Raw genomic sequence first — 16,524 nt, forward strand, 5'->3', positions numbered from 1 at the left:
AAGTGCGGAACATGAGGACCAGAGTTCTGAGCTCCAGGAAAAGTTGGGCTGCTGTGGCAGCCATCTGTAGCCTTAGTAGCCAGAAGGCAGAGACAGGGACTTTTAGGGTAAGCTGGTTAGTTGGGATAGTAGGGATTGGTGAGGTTTTGGTTCAGAAAGAAACCTTGGCTCAGTAATAGTGGAGATGAACTGAGGAATGTATCTGAGGTCAACTTTGTATGTGCATGCACACACACAGACACACAGACACACACACACAGCAGCACAACCATATACACCATATACACACTATACACACACCCCATATACCTACATAACACACACATACACATATGTATATACCCCCACACCCACACTATACCACCTTACACATATATGCCACACACACACAAACACACACACACACACAAGCATAAACAACAACAAACAATAATATCATAGGTACGAGGTGCATGCCAGAAGCTGAGAGGGCATCAGAGAGACCTGAAATAAACAGCCTGTCACAGGTCCAGACCACAGGAAAACTCAGAGAGCAGATATGTCAACCGAGCCTGTGGCAGCATGGTTAGCAGGCCCACTGAGATAAGTATGACACGACTTGGTTTCTGTGTGCTCAAGGGACCCACAGTCTGAAGTCTGAAGTCTCACCAGTGTGAATACCTCAGCCACATAACACACAATCTCCCTGAAAAGCAGGGTATCCAGTGGTGACCTTCAAGGCACCAGAGATCTATAGCCAGCTGCTTTGCCCTCAGAGAAGGACAACTGGCCACATCTCCAGGCGACAGTCTCACTGGCTGATCTAGAAAGGTTTGGGAGAGCAGGGCTCTGGTGGCCAGGCTACCAGAGGCTTCTGAGAGAGGCTGGAGTTAAAAATATACAGCAGGCCAGATGTAGTGGTTGAGTCCCGTCAACAAGTACTTTGGTGGCTGGGGCAAGAGGATCCTGAGTTCAAGACCTGCCTGGGCTACACAGCAAGACTGTCTCAAACAAATCAACAGCTACCTGTGATGTCTAACACTGGTAATCCTAGCACTTAAGATGCTAAGGCAGGAAAATGGAGAGTTGGGACCATTCTGGTATACATAATGAGTTCCAGGCCAGCCTAGACTATCGAATGAGACCCTCTGTCCCCCTTCCCAAACCCAATCCAACTCAAACCAACCAAAGAGCTTAACAACAAAGATCCCAGCCAATCAATTAATAAATTAATTAACTTAAATGCACATTTTAGAGCACAGTGGAAACCCCTCTGTGTGAGCACAGGAAGGTGTAACTAAGAGACCATATGACTGCAGATCGGCACATATACATGTCACACACAGAAGACTGTGCACTCTTCAACTATTAGCCAAGTAAACCCTTTCTTCCTTAGGGTGCTTCTGTCAGGATATTTTTATCTGAGCAACAGGAAGAGTAATCTAATCTCTAAGTTTTTTAGAGAAGACCAAGGCCAGCACGTGACCTAAGTCACGCGAGTTCCCCGTCCAATCCCACCCCCAGCTACCTGGAGACACAAAGAAGGTTCTCCATAGCTTCTTGTCCCTCGTGACATCCCGGATCTCCTTGGTCATGTTGATCATCCTGCCGGCCACTGGAGGCACTCTGCGGAAATCCAGGATCCTGGGAAGAAAGGGTGGGGGAAGGGTTCATTATTCTTGAGGCTGGTCCTCGCGGCGGTCTGGAGCAGCCAGCTTCTCCACCATTACCCTTCAGTTTTCTGCCACACAAGGTTCTCAGGATCAGCGCAGCCCAGAACCATCAGTGCCAGCAAAGTGTGCAACCCTAGAAGGATTGACGCCTCTGTGCGTCATGCACTGACTCTGGCCCCACCAGGCAACTCGATAAATAAGATGTGCCCCCATTCTAGGGCTAAATTTAAAAGGAAATTAAATTAAATTACCCACTCTTAATGGGGCTTTTTCTGCACACATTGCCGCTTGCTTAATTAAATGGAGATGCCCAATTCTAGCTTTTTCCTGCTGACACAGGACGTAGAGATGAGCTGTCCTTGGTGGAGGAATAGATAGACCACGTTCCTGTGGTAAGGGGCCCCAGTGGCTTCGTAAGACAGCCACAGCCAGAATCCTGCCACCTCAAGCTTCATGACTCCGTTTTCATGTGTGTGTATACATGGGGGTTCATACATGTGGGTGCAGCCCATGAGGTCAACCTGGGGTTCATTTCTCAGGAGCCATCATCCTTGACTTTCAGCAGCCTCGAACTCCCTGATCACGCCCCAGAGGTCCTCCTGTCTCTACCTCCCCAGCACTGGAATTCTAAGCTTGTACCACCGTTTTCATATAGGTTCTGGGGATAGGTCCCAGAGGTGCAAGCACTTTAACAGCAGAGTCATCTCTCCAGCCTCATGACTGGTATAGAAGCAGGCGACTTGAGTGACCTCATGGTGCAAAGTCACCGTTGTCACAGAAAGGCTTTCTGGGTTTAGGAGGCTTAAATGTCTGGCTTCTGAGAATTTCTAGTTCCCATGTAAGTTTTGTGATCTACCCCAGTCTTCCAGGATCCTGTAAAAAGAGATTAGACTGGACTCTGCAGTCTAGGCAGTCCAGTGACCGCTGAGTTAAGATCTAGGTCTAGTCATAGCTGTGGTACAGTCAGGAGGGTCTTGAGGGATGAATACTGAGCCTTATCCCTCTGCTATTGCCTGGGAAGAGGTCCCTCTGTACCCCTCAGAGATGACTTGAGGGTTAGGCCCATGAACAGCTCCTCAGGGTACAGACAGGGCCGAGTGGAACCTCTAGTGATCCAGATTCTGCTGGTCAAGTCTGTCCCTCAGGAGACAAGTGACAGAGTCTCCCACCTATTGTCGCTAAAGCACCATTTCCTCCAAGGTGCCTTCCTGACCTGTTCAAACCCACGCACACTTCTCTCTGCCCTTATTTCTTTTCCCTTTATTCCCGATGGTGTGCCATCTGTCCCTGCTGCCCCTTGCTGAGTTTAGGGGTAAGGCGGTGCCCACCAGGATCACAAATGGAGGCAGAATGTAGCACTGGGGAGACAGCTTAGCAGTGAAACGTGGTGGCACGTGAAACGTGGTGGCACATGCTTATAATCCCAGCACTGAGGGGCAGAGACAGGACGATTTCTGGGGCGCACCAGCCAGCCAGCCACCAGTCTAGCCTACTTGATGGTGGCTACACACCAGACCCACGCTTCTCTGTAGGTGGCACTCATGAGAACACAGATGCATCTGGGTCTGGATGGCTCTTGGCAGTGGGAGGGGAGGGGACTCACCTGTCCAGGTGGAAGGCAGCTATCTCCGCATTGTGCCTCTCGTAGTCAGAGAAATAAAAAAAGTCAGGCGGCGTCTCCTGCTCCCTCGTCTGCCTGCAGAACACAGATAGAGACAGGAAGAGTCTGTCACAGAGGGGATCTCTGGAGTGAGAGGACCAGCTGAGGTGTGGGTGCACCCGGAACCCAAGCTGACACCCATTTCCAGGTGTTCTGCTAATCGGCCGTCAGAGGACCTTTGTCGAGGGTTAAACGAAAGGGCCAGTGAGATGGCTGGCTCAGTGGCTGAAGGTGCTTGCTGCCAAAGCTGAAGCTCTGATTTCAACCCCCAGGACCCACATTGCTGGAGAAAACCAATGCTCACACATTGACCTCTGACCTCCACATGTGCATACAGCCCTCCTGACCCATAAATGAGCACATGTTTCTTTTAAAAGAAATTCTAGGTAGTGGGGAGATGGTTCACATAACTAAAATGAATGCTTTGGATGCATAGGAACCTGAGTTTAATCTTGAGGACTCCCTTGTGGGGAGGCAGATTGGAGGATCCTCATTGGCTAGCCAGTACAGCCCTACTTGGTGAGTTTCTGGCCAGCAAGGGGGAAAAAAACCCAAAGTGGACCAGGTGTGGTGGCATATGCTTTTAATCTCAGCACTCAGGAGGCAGAGGCAGGCAGATCTTTTCAAGTTCTAGGCCAGCCTGCTCTACAAGCAAATTCAAGGCCAACCAGGGCTGCATAGTGAGACCCTGACTTTAAAACAAACAAACAGGGGCTGGAGAGATGGCTCAGTGGTTTAGAGCACTGACTGTTCATCCAGAGGTCCTGAGTTCAATTCCCAGCAGCCACACGGTGGCTCACAACCATCTGTAATAGGATCCGATGCCCTGTCTGAAGACAGCTACAGTGTACTCATATCCATAAAAGAAATAACTCTTTAAAACAATCAAATCCAAGTTAGATCATGCCTAAGGGTGACACTGGCCGTTGACTCTGGAGTCCAGACGCACACAAGCACATACACACTTGCACACACACACTCCCTAAATTATTTAAATTCCCAATGTGTCAACCCTTTCAAGGCTAACTCTACAAGGCTCATGGCTTTCCTAGCTGTCTGTTTTGTTGATCTGTTTCCTGAATTCTTCAGTGTAGCTCCAACATCTACAGGCAGACACACTGTGGGCCAGGTGAGGCCACATGCTTTTCCTGGCCCACACTTAGAAACTCCATTAGTGGGGGATTTGGATAGAGAGTCGGCACCCGGGAGCCCTGGGTGTCTGTCTGTTGGGTCCCGTTGCTCTGTCCTTTAGCTGTGTATTCATTCAGTGAGGCTGAGTGTTTGGTGGTGACAACCTTTGCCCTGGCCTCAGAGGGACAGAGGTAGCACAGCAGAGCAAGTCCTGCCTGCTCATGCACACAGCAAAGAACACATACTGTGGTCCAGGGTTCCTGGTAATTCCTACTCCGGCCCCACTGCCTAGCTGCCCTGACACTTTCTCTTAGGGGGCAGGTCTTGGGGGGTTGATGCCAGGCCGTCTGGGGCTGTCGAGGAGCAGTGAGCAGGGAGGTGCTAGCAAGCATGTCAGAATATGCTCCCCAAGAAGTGGGGCTGCCCTTGCCATAGCCATGTCTGTATCCTTGCTCAGAGAAATCAAAATGGCGTCCGTTGGCCACCTCCAGCCCTCAGATGGCAGATAGATGGTCTGGTGTTGTTCACATCCACAACCACAGAAAGCCTTCTGCTGCACCAGAGGAAGCTTTAGAGCAAGCCTCTCAACTTAAGACACTTCCTATACAAAAGGGCATGAAGTCTTCCTGACTCTTCTTGGGGTTATTCTGAGCTCTCAGGGCTGTGGGAGACCAGCTGAGAAGAGCTTGCTGGATGGACAGGGGAACCCTCAGATCTCCACAGGGCCCTTCCTCAGTTAAGAAGTTCAAAGGTCAACTGATGCTGGCCAGGGGCTCCCAAGCACCCACCCTAGACTCACAAGCTGTTCAGCTTGGGTCTTGGCACCATTCCCCTGACCCCCCCCCCCCAACGCCGTGTGTGTGTGTGTGTGTGTGTGTGTGTGTGTGTGTGTGTGTGTGTGTGCAGTAAGCAATAGACAACCGTGAAAGGATTGGAATTTGACCTTCCTGTCTCATTGCCAAAGATACAAAAGCAGGTAGCTTTGAAAGGTCACTGTCATACCCCCCCACCCAAATCAAAGTTCTCTCCACTGATGTAATTTGACCTTAATGATGTGAAACTGTCAGCCTGTCATTGCCCAGTCTCCTGGCTGAAGCATGACATCTGGATCCTCCCCGGCTCCCTGCTTCCACTGCAGGCTATACAGGCGAGAGAGAACTCAGCCTGTAGGCTCACCTCCTAGGATGCTGTTTTATTCCAAGTATGCAAATGAGGGCCTGGGCATCACTGTTCTGTGTGCACTTTCAGGCCATCTAGGCCTGGATGCTCCTACAGTGTAGGCCCACACACCTTCCAGGTTTAGATCCTTCCTTGCAGACACACAGCTGAGGTTGCTGGGCCCTTGTAGCCCTCGGTCCTACTGTCAGGTGAGGCTGATGGCCCCCCATATACTGTTGAGTTATGAGAGATTTATGTACAAGGTATGAACAAAACCTTCCTGTGGCCTACGTGGGGTTCAGGCAGCAGGTAGTGGCCAACCACCTCTGATAGTTCCCTGAATAAGACTTGATCAAACAGACCCTCCACAGCCTTCCAGAAGCCAGTGTGGGAAGCTGTGTGTGTGTGTGTGTGTGTGTGTGTGTGTGTGTGTGTGTTGTGGGGGGTAGTGTGGGTCCATGGCTCTATGGCCACTCACCTGGACAGGTTGATGACTGAGAATGGGTGTTGTCTCTCAGGCGCAGCCCATCTGTTTGTCTTTTGTTATTGTTTGTTTGTTTTCTCAGACAGATTCTTATGTTGCCCTGGCTGTCCCGGAGCTCACTATGTAGACCAGGCTGGTTTCAAACTCACAAAAACCCGCCGAGTCTGCTTCCTAAATGCTGGGAGTAGAGATATGTGCCAACCTTAGCCACCTTTTTTTTTTCTCCTTTCAGGACAGGTCTCTCATTGGCCTTTAACTCACAAAATTGGCCAGGCTGGCTGGCTAGAAAGCTCCGGAAGTCTGTCTGTCTCAGACTTCCTATGCTAAGATTACAAATGTGCACCTCCATGGCCTATATTTTACATTGGTGTAAAGATCAAAGAATCTGTGTCAGCCCTCTCTGGTCTCATGAGAACCATGCCTAAGCAAGCAGTTTAATGACTGAGCTATGTCTCCAGCCTCCCCTCTCACAGAGGGGAGGTGTGGACAGACTGATAAGCTTGCTGAATGGATGGCTATCACACAATGGCTGCTGAGGGTCCATGCGGGGCTGAGATGGTTAAGTTCTGACCACCCACTACAGGCATGCATATGCTGACACATGCATGCAGTCTCTCTCTCTCTCTCTCTCTCTCTCTCTCTCTCTCTCTCTCTCACACACACACACACACACAGACACACGAAATGCATGCATATTAACACTGAGCACGTGTGTGTGACACACAGACACCCTACAGTGCAGGCTGTTGTGGAGCGTTTGGAAGAGAAGGGGTTAAGACAAACTCCTCTGATGCGTTCCAGGTTCACCTGTGAAGAGGGAACTTGGAAAAAGCAGTCTGACTACCTCCCATCCTCATGAAGAGCCTCAAAGCTGGGGGAACCCATCAGCAACTTTCCTCCCAGGCTGCATGGATCCTGTTGTTAAGAAACAACTTGTGCTCAGCTGGTAGAGTATTTGTCTAGCACGCATGAGGTCCTGGGTTCTATCCCAATCCCATTAGGTTAAACTAGGTGTGGTGGTGAACATCCGTGATCCTAGAACTTTGGGGGGTGGAGGCTGGAGGAACAGAGATTCAAGGTCACTCTGGGCCACCGGAGATCCTGTCTTAAAATAAGAAAGAAATAAAGAAAGGAAGGAAGAAAGAAAGGAAAAAGGAAAGAAAGAAAGAAGGAAGGAAGGAAGGAAGAAAAAAGAAGGAAGGAAGGAAGGAAGGAAGAAAGAGGGAGGGAGGGAGGGAGGGAGGGAGAGAGAGAAAGAGAGAGAGAGAGAGAGAGAGAGAGAGAGAGAGAGAGAGAGAGAAGAAATCCACTACCTTCATGGCCTCTTTTGCTGTCAAGAGCCCTCTTCACTCCTATGTGTTGGATGTCCCATAAGGACAGCTGTCACCCTCCATAGCTGGATGCCCCAGGAAGACAGTTGTTACCCCCACAGCTGGCCTCTGCCAGTGCTGTGCCTTCTTCCCCTTCTTGGAAGCTTGACTTGGCTGACTCCTCTGTAGGTCTTACCCTGGCTGGTAGAGTCAGAGCGGGGTGGAGGGGGCTGGGGGTGGGGGGGTGGTTTCCCTCCCCAGGAGCACTTGGCAGTGTGACACTGGAGGGCATTGTTAGCCAGGCTCTGGTCGAAGCATAGGGGATAGGGGTGTTCCCTTCTCAGGATCCTGAGTGCAGCCAAGGCTTGCCTCAGAACTGCTGTCTGAGGACAAAAAACAAGCGGGCATCTGACCATCACCCTGTGGTCACCTCCACACACTGACCTGAGGACAATCAGGCAGCATTCACCCTGGTGCTGAGCAGGGACCAGCCTTCCCACCCACAATCTGACCTCTCTCTCTCCCTCCCTCTGCCTGCTTCTTTGAGGAGGTGGCATTTCTCAGATCCAATGGCTTAGAGTCCTGTGGCTCCCTTCAGGGCCTCTGGCTTGACCTGATTCCTGGTTCCGCATCCCTGGGTTCAGACACCCGCCTTCTACACTCCACGGAAGCTGGCGGATGTCCCAGACCCTCAGCAATTACCCCACCCCCACATCACAGCCCGCAGGTGTTCTTGTTACCTTCTTTCCTGGAATAGCCCAAGGGTTCATAGAAGTGGCAAGAGCGTTCTATTCAGAGGTGTACCTTTCTTGTTCTAAACGCCTCTTGGGCACTTCACTTTTGTTCTGACCTGGGACGCCTGGAGTTCTGTTCTATCTTCCCTTCCAGGGAGACTCGAAACTCTGCCCGCCCTGTGCAACCCTGCCCCTGGGGAGGGGCAGGAACAACATTTGCCCCTCGGGCCTCATTTTCCATTGCTGCACAATAATAGAGAAATGTAAGAGCCCAGCGTGGTCTCCAGGTGAAGGCAAGATAAAGGGAAGAAGGGTCCCCAGATGTCCCCCAAGTGACCTCAGGCCAGGGCTCCTTTCCCCAGGCCACTAACCATTCTCTGGTTCTTACTGCAGTTCACCCCGGGGGCAGTTTATTCCCGATTCCCCCAGGTGACTCCAGGATCCCTGTGTGTTGCTGATTCCCCTTGGATCTCTCAGAGCACTATGGTGACACGACTGTGGGTATAGACAGTTTCCACAACTTAGGGATCGGTTTCCCTTAAAGTCCAAGTTCTGAGGCTATCAGCAGCCAAATTTCCCTTGGGTAATGAAGGGTCTGTTACACCTGAGGGGCCTTATACACCACTTCTGACCTGCTGGGCCAGAGTCTGAGTGCTGGGCCCAGGACGCTGCATTTTAGCAAGTTTCTATGATTTCTTTCAACTAAAGCCAGGGCCATTGCAGTGGGCATCCCACTGAGGCTCTGGACCCTCTAAGCCGCCCTCCTTCTCATCCATAATGAGAATGACCAGCTCCCCTAAGGATGCTCATAATCTCCCAACAGCACATAGCTTGTGCCATGAGCTCCTGGTGGATAGGGTTCTACGGGATCAGGGCCTCATTGAGGGTTGGAGACTCTGCCACTCCCAACTTTCTATCAGACTCTAGGGATCAGCTATCCACTGGCATGCTGGAGACCCTATGGCAAGCTGTAAGAGACCCAAGATTTCAGATACTTGATGCAAGTCACATGACGTATCTGGTGAGCACATACATGGGGTACCAAAATGGGCCACGAACAGAACCCAGGACCTCACGTACAATCAACAAACACTCTACCGAGTTGAGTCCTCAGTCCCGCACAAGTTGTATTTTAACGACAGAATCCCTGCAGTCTAGCAGGAAACCTGTCCTCTTGCCCTCCCAATTCCTCTTGTAACAACTCTGGAGCTGTCACCCAACAGTTTGGCTTGCAGCTGCCACCATACAACATGTCACTTAGATACTTGGATCTTCCATAGGTTCATCAGTCCTGTCCTTGAGACCGGGTGGTGGCCCTGCTGTCTATCACTCTTGGTGGTGGCCCATGCCTATTTTATTCCAGCACTGGGGTAGCAAGGGGATCACAAATTCAAAGCCCAATTCCTACCTAGTGAGTCAGCCTAGGCAACTTAAAATGACCCTGTCTTAAAAACAAAACAAAACACAAAACAAAACAAAAAACCCCCCACCATGCCAGACATCTTGTATACTGCTGGCCTGTTACATAGCAAACAGGTCCTGGTCCATGGGAAGCAAGGCCAATCACACTGAGTTCTGCTATGCTGACGTTACACTTGGTCCTAATGGCCTCCACACTCTACCCCCTGTTGCCCAATGTCAGCTCTAGCCTGGGCCCTCCAGAGGCTTCTGGACCCTGTGGAGACTACTCCGACTCTGAACTCTTCCACAGCACGGTGTTTCTGGGAACTGTTCCCCACCCTTTCAAGGCTGTGACTGGTCCATGTAGATGAGGCCTCAGGGCAGAACTAGCCCAGGTTCTGAAGGTCAATAAGGCAGCTTCCCAGTGGATGTAGGCTCAGGAGAGGCAAGAATGGGAGAAGCTGGACATTCTGGAAGATGCTGACTAGACAGATTCTTATGGGGCTACTGTTGGTTTCTGGCAGCTCTGCATTGAGATCGGGTAGGACATGTGAAAGTCTCCCCCTTCCTTAGGGGACACTTAAAAATTTTCAGTCACTCCCCTGTCCATAGCCTTCTGCCTGGCACCTAGCAGAGTTCCCAGTGGGCAGCTGGGTTTCAGAGCCACATACTGCCAGGGACAAGCCTGGGCTACTGACGAGACACACAGAGAGATCTCTGAAGTCAGTGCTGCTGTGAGACCTGCATGTTTCTCTTCATGCTCCTCCAGAGACCTTCCACCTAGCTTCCCTGGTCACTCTTTTTTTTTTTTTCCGGAGCTGGGGACCGAACCCAGGGCCTTGCGCTTGCTAGGCAAGCGCTCTACCACTGAGCTAAATCCCCAACCCTTCCCTGGTCACTCTTAACCCTGGGCAGTAGACATTGGCCTCTTTTGTGCAGAGGAAATTGAATTGAGTATCTACTGCTGGCCAATTTCAGGGTGGTACTTTGGAAAAGTACTAGACTCGCTGTGTCCCGGGCAGAGGACAAATTTGGTGAACCCAGTTCAGTCAGGTATGGCGAGCAGGTGCAAGGGTGGGCCTTCACTTTCAGGAGGGAAAGATGTTATCAGGCACTCAGTTGGCTGGGTACCCAGAACAAGGAACTGCCTGGCCCAGGGGAGGGATAGGGCCACCAGGATGTGTGCTTCCTGGAACAGGAGGGGTCTTTAAGTAAGCTGGAAACCCGTGGCCCAGGTTGGCCACCAACAACTCCTTGTAGGTTATGCCCATCCAGATGGCCTCACTCTGGTTGGGCAAGCTGCCACCAGCTGGAGCAATAGCCATCTCAGCAAGTAGGATGTATCATGCTCACCCAACAGGTCTAGCATGGGCAGCATGACTGTGCTTTCTGTGGGTTGAGGGGGGTGGATAAGCAAGGCTTTAAGTTCACAGGAGAAATGGAAGAATAAATTAGTAGCCGGCCAGGCATAGTGGTACACCCCTATAGCCCAGTACTCAGGAGGCAATGGGAAAGGATGGCTCTAAGTTCCTGGCTTACCTAGGGAGTTCTAGGTCAGGCAGGGCTACAGAGTAAGTAAAATCTACTCTTCCCTAAAGAGTAACCTGATGCATATATGAAATATAAGAATTCTCTACCAGGATTCATCTGGGGAAGGACTCTGGTGTGGTTATCACAACCCACATGTGTGTCCCCAGGACTGTGGATGACAGCATGGGAGTAGCACACCCTCCTTTATAGAAAGACGTTGGGGTACCGTGTACTTATGTGGATGGATGTTCACAGCTTGTGCTGGGGACTTGTGACTCTGTCCTCATTTCAGCCCCCCCGCCCCCCCAGGAACCTCTGAGATGTGAATGGCCCATGAGCCATTCTCAGTGGGCTGTGGTGGACATTGGCAATGTGCCTGAGGGAGATTCAAGAGGAAGTCCATGGTCTCTCTGCCCTGGCAGCATGGTTCCACAGCCTCACAGGAGAAAGTGGGCTGGGCTGTCCTGTCCCCTCTATGTCCTTATATGGGCTTTGGACCAACAGCTCAGAGTAGGAGGGGCCTGCGGCAGACTTGAACACTTGCCTTTTGGTCTATGTAGGCCACTCAAGTGCACACAAAGTAGCCTTGTGTGGGGGTGCCAGTGAGGGACTGGAGGAGCCACAGTTAGAGCCACTCTCACCTACAGCTAAGACCTGGGGAGCACCCAAGGACTGGGCGGCCCAGTGGGCACACTTCCCCTAACAAGACTGTTAGTCACAGGGACCTCCCTCTCCCCCCTCCCCCCATACTTTGTCCTCTGAGGTCAAAATAAACTCCAGATGGTCACACCTGGCCTTCATCCTGAGGTCATCAGTTGTAGGAAGTTGCAGGTCTAGCTTTTAAACAACCAGATGGGGCTGGAGAGAGTCCTGAGCCAGGCCTGCTATGGTGGTGGCTTCAAGCAGGGTGATCTGCAGGACAATCGCCTGGGATTGAGGGGAGAGGGAATCCAGGAAATCCCAAACAAGGTGCTTGAACAGGCCTGCTCTCACAGGGATGCTTACAGTGCTACACAGCTCCTACTTTGAGGGCCACACGAGTCCCCAAAGGCCACTAGAAAGGCAGGCATCAGTGGCCTACAGTTGTGCCTACAGCTGTTCATTCTTTACCTTGCCCCTGAGGCAGAAAACCCCTAAAAAACCCCTTAGAACAACTTCTCTGAGCTTTAATGAAAACACTGCTCAGTGTTAATTGTGCTTGTTTATAGTAAACTGAAAGTGAGTCCTCCTGTGTAATACCCAGGGCTGAACAATAATCCTGCAATGGTGTCCGAATTGGACTCTCCTGGGGTCTGAGCACACAGCTCCTGACAGACAGGAAGTCACGGCCACACACTACTTGGGAACTTGGCATCATTTTCCTCATGGTATAGCTAAGGAAACCAAGACAGAGCAAAGAAATAACCTGCCCCAGGCTACCAAGAAGTGGGGCCAAATTCTGCAGCTGAATGAGCTGACACCCCAAGTCCTGGCACTGACCCACAAAGTTGTACAGGCTATAAACCAGGCGTGGGCCTGGGCCTCACTGCCCACGCCCTTTCTGGGGCAGCTGAGGCAGCAGCGATGCCTGGCTAGAAGGCAGAGAGAACCGGCTGGGACCAGCCTGTTCCTGGCTGGCTACAGTGCCAGCAGGCTTCTGTGGACCTCTCCAGTCACTCATTAATATACATGTCAATCAGCTTGTTGGTGACTATGAATACACACGGAGAACCTTCTAGATGTTGGGCTCTGTCCTCAGGGCACCAAGAATGCTGCCTCATTTGCTCTTCACAACTCTGAGTGGTGTTGTCAAAAGCCCACTCCGCAGGCAGATGAGGGGATATGGAATTCGGAGAAGGAGCCAGAGGACACCAGCTAGGAGGCTGCAAAGCCAGAAAGCAGCAGTCTGTGTAGCCACGCCCTCCATCTACCTGAGGCCTCCTGGGTGAGCCTGACACACAGAATGGCGGAGGGCCTGCTGTTGATTTAAACTAAAACAGACAGACAGATGGACTGGCAGAGAGAGAGAGAGAGAGAGAGAGAGAGAGAGAGAGAGAGAGAGAGAGAGAGAGAGAGAGAGATCCTTATCCTGTATAACTGATGGAGGTAGAAAGGTAGAAAGTCCAGGTTCAAGGTTGGGCAGATGTCCCTTGGGCTTACAGCCTCATCCCTACCTTCCTCTGTCTTCATGGGTTTTCTCTTCTACATTCAGCACCTCAAATTCTCTTTCAGCCCCCTACCCCGTGCATAAGAACTCTGATAGTAAGAGGAGTGCTGGGAAACCCAGGCACTTAGCTCATCCCCAATTTCCTATTTAGTCACAGTTTCAAAGACTCTAATTGCAAAATAAAGGGCACAGGGCTGGGAGTAGACAGACATTCACAGGAAAAGCGCGAAGACCTGAGTTTGAGCCCCACACAACCCAAGTAAAAGTGACCTGCTGCCCAGCCAATTTAGGTTAACCGGTGAGTCCCAGATCAGTGAAGACTTCCTATCTCAAAAGATGGGGATGGCTCTCAGGGTCTACAAACATGCACGTGAATAAAAAGATAAGAGAACATCTATAGGTTCCAGGGATTCCAAGCTGGTGTCTCTGGGGCATTCCCTACCCTGGGGCCGATGACAAGGACGCAAGACCTCGGGGAAGACAAAGAGCACCCCCTTTCCTGCTAAGTGCACAGCAGGTCCCTGACTCACCAAATGAAGACGTGGAGGCAGAAACAAGCCCTTCTGCCTCCAGTAATCTTCCTGCCACTCACACAGCAGAAAACAGCCCCCTTGTCATTAGGGAGATATATTAAGCTATTTAATACCAGGCTTTCTGCAAGTGAATGTTTTCTGGAAGGAGAGGGGGCTTCTCCTTGGCAGAAGCTCAGTGTGACCTTCAGTCCTGGGGGTGTACAGAGAGGCCTCATGCTAAACCTGGCATTTCTCATTTCAGCCCCGTGGGTGCCATTGTGTACTGGCCTTGTTTAAAGCCTTAGGCACTGTATTTACCTATCCTCCTCTCTCAGGTGGAGCACAAATGGGCCTTGTCTAAGTTGTTGAGCCATGCCTGCAGACAGGAGTGGGACCTGTGGGCCTGGCCAGGGATCTGCTCTTTCCTGGTCTTTCTACTGGCCATGGGTAAGCTTCAGAGGCAGGGAGCCCAGAGCAGTAGGGGATAGGGGCAATGACATGTTACAGCTATTTGCATACTGGCGGGACCATGTAGGTACCAAGAGTCCTCTCAAGGCAAAGGCCTCATAGTAAGGGGTTATTTGACTGTGCGTTCCACCTCTGAAATGGGCCGGTTCCCTGTGTGTCTAGGTGGTGGGGAGGAGGGTTCCTTTGGTAACATAACTCCTGTTGGCTGCCTCTGGAGGATGTTTGAAGTCTATGAATGCCCTGCCTGTGTGCCTACACTGTTACTTGCCCAGATGGCTTGAGCGCCCTCAGACCTCTCAGTTTCCAGCAAAGCTCCAAGGTCAATATCGGTGAGCTCGCCCAGGTGTGGAACCCTCAAGCAGCAGGGGCCTGGCCAGCATGGTTGACTCTATAAACATGCGGAGACCATCGCTTGCTGGCACATGTCAACGGTCCTAGAGCTGGGTGGTGATCATTTACTAGGCCACCACTGTGGAGGAAAATGGATACTGTCAGGGACAGTGAGGCTGACAACCCAATGAAGCTGTTCAAGCGATGGCCAGATGGTGTCTCTGCTTCTCCCTCGGGTGGCATTACGCCATAGCTCTGTGAGAATTGCAGCCTCCCGGACAGGATCCATTACCCTCTCTCACCCACAGGTAAGAGGTTTGTACTCGGGTCACACTCCACACCCCACTGAGTCACAACTGTCCTGAGGCCAGCCTCCTAAACAATATGGGGTGTCAGCATCAGTAAGGGGATCGGCGCTTACAGCGTTCAAAATTGCCATAATGCAGGGTCTCAATGACTCTAAGAACTGGAAGAATCCTGGGGGTCTACAGAGAATCTGTTCTCCAGGGCCCAGGGGCACCATAACACATCTGTCTAGCTTCTTTATTTTGACTGTTTCATTGTGGAGCTGGGAACTTCACCCAGAGTTTCACAATGCAAGGCAAAGGGTCTACCACTGAGCCACACCCCAGATCCTCACTGGAGGACTCTAGGCAGGGGCTCTACCACTGAACCACACCCCCAGCCCCTCACTGGGGGATTCTAGGCAGGAGCTCTACCACTGAGCCACGCCCCCAGCCCCTCACTGGGGGATTCTAGGCAGGGGCTCTACCACTGAGCCATACCCCCAGCCCTCACTGGGGGATTCTAGGCAGGGGCTCTACCACTGAGCCACACCCCATATCCTCACTGGGGGATTCTAGGCAGGGGCTCTACCACTGAGCCACACCCCCAGCCCCTCACTGGGGGATTCTAGGCAGGGGCTCTACCACTGAGCCACGCCCCCAGCCCCTCACTGGGGGATTCTAGGCAGGGGCTCTACCACTGAGCCACGCCCCCAGTCCCTCACTAGGGGATTCTAGGCAGGGGCTCTACCACTGAGCCACGCCCCCAGTCCCTCACTGGGGGATTCTAGGCAGGGGCTCTACCACTGAGCCACGCCCCCAACCCCTCACTGGGGGATTCTAGGCAGGTGCTCTACCACTGAGCCACGCCCCCAACCCCTCACTGGGGGATTCTAGGCAGGGGCTCTACCACTGAGCCACGCCCCCAGCCCCTCACTGGGGGATTCTAGGCAGGGGCTCTACCACTGAGCCACACCCCAGCCCCTCACTGGGGGATTCTAGGCTGGGGCTCTACCACTGAGCCACACCCCCAGCCCCTCACTGGGGGATTCTAGGCAGGTGCTCTACCACTGAGCCACACCCCAGCCCCTCACTGGGGGATTCTAGGCAGGGGCTCTACCACTGAGCCACACCCCATATCCTCACTGGGGGATTCTAGGCAGGGGCTCTACCACTGAGCCACACACCCTAGCTTTCTTCTTACTTTAAATTTTAAGACCAGGGGTTGGGGATTTAGCTCAGTGGTAGAGCGCTTGCCTAGCAAGAGCAAGGCTCTGGCAAGGCCCTGGGTTAGGGCCCCAGCTCCGAAAAAAAAAATTTTTTTTTAAGACCAAGTTTCACTACATTACCCAGTCTGGCCTTGAACTCATAGACTTCCTGCCTCAGCCTCCCCAGTTGTTTGGAGATAGGCTTGTGCTACCAGTCTTGGCTGATTTACGTCTTTGTTTGGGAAACTGTCTTGCTTGTTTCAGGTTTTATGAAGAACACATCAGGCAGGTCTCCCTCCTACTCTTCTGTTACCTGGTGAGCCCTGTTCTGCTGCTCCATTGGTTTGGAGAGTTTCATTGCACAGCCAGAACTTCCGAGTCAAGTGGGGAAATGCTGGCACTCAGACAGCCAGACCCTTCAAAGTCCTGGCACAGCCAGCTCTTCACAGTGGGGTGTAGGAGGTGAAAACAGCTGACCTCTTTGCCAGCTGAGGATAAACTGGAGGAGAGCCTCCC

At 51.9% G+C, this 16,524-nt stretch overlaps 1 protein-coding gene across 1 annotated transcript in view; it reads right to left on the reverse strand.

The window, feature by feature from the left end:
• The window catches only part of Fam20c (FAM20C, golgi associated secretory pathway kinase), a 57,647-nt gene that overhangs the window by 14,087 nt on the left and 27,036 nt on the right, over nucleotides 1-16,524 (reverse strand). The window contains 2 exon segments of the mRNA NM_001012238.1: nucleotides 1,508-1,623; nucleotides 3,256-3,348. Coding sequence (NP_001012238.1) covers nucleotides 1,508-1,623; nucleotides 3,256-3,348 — 209 coding nt within the window.

This window comes from Rattus norvegicus, chromosome 12 (assembly GCF_021556685.1).
Source record: "Rattus norvegicus strain SHRSP/BbbUtx chromosome 12, alternate assembly SHRSP_T2T, whole genome shotgun sequence".
In the NCBI taxonomy this organism is placed as follows: Eukaryota; Metazoa; Chordata; class Mammalia; order Rodentia; family Muridae; genus Rattus; species Rattus norvegicus.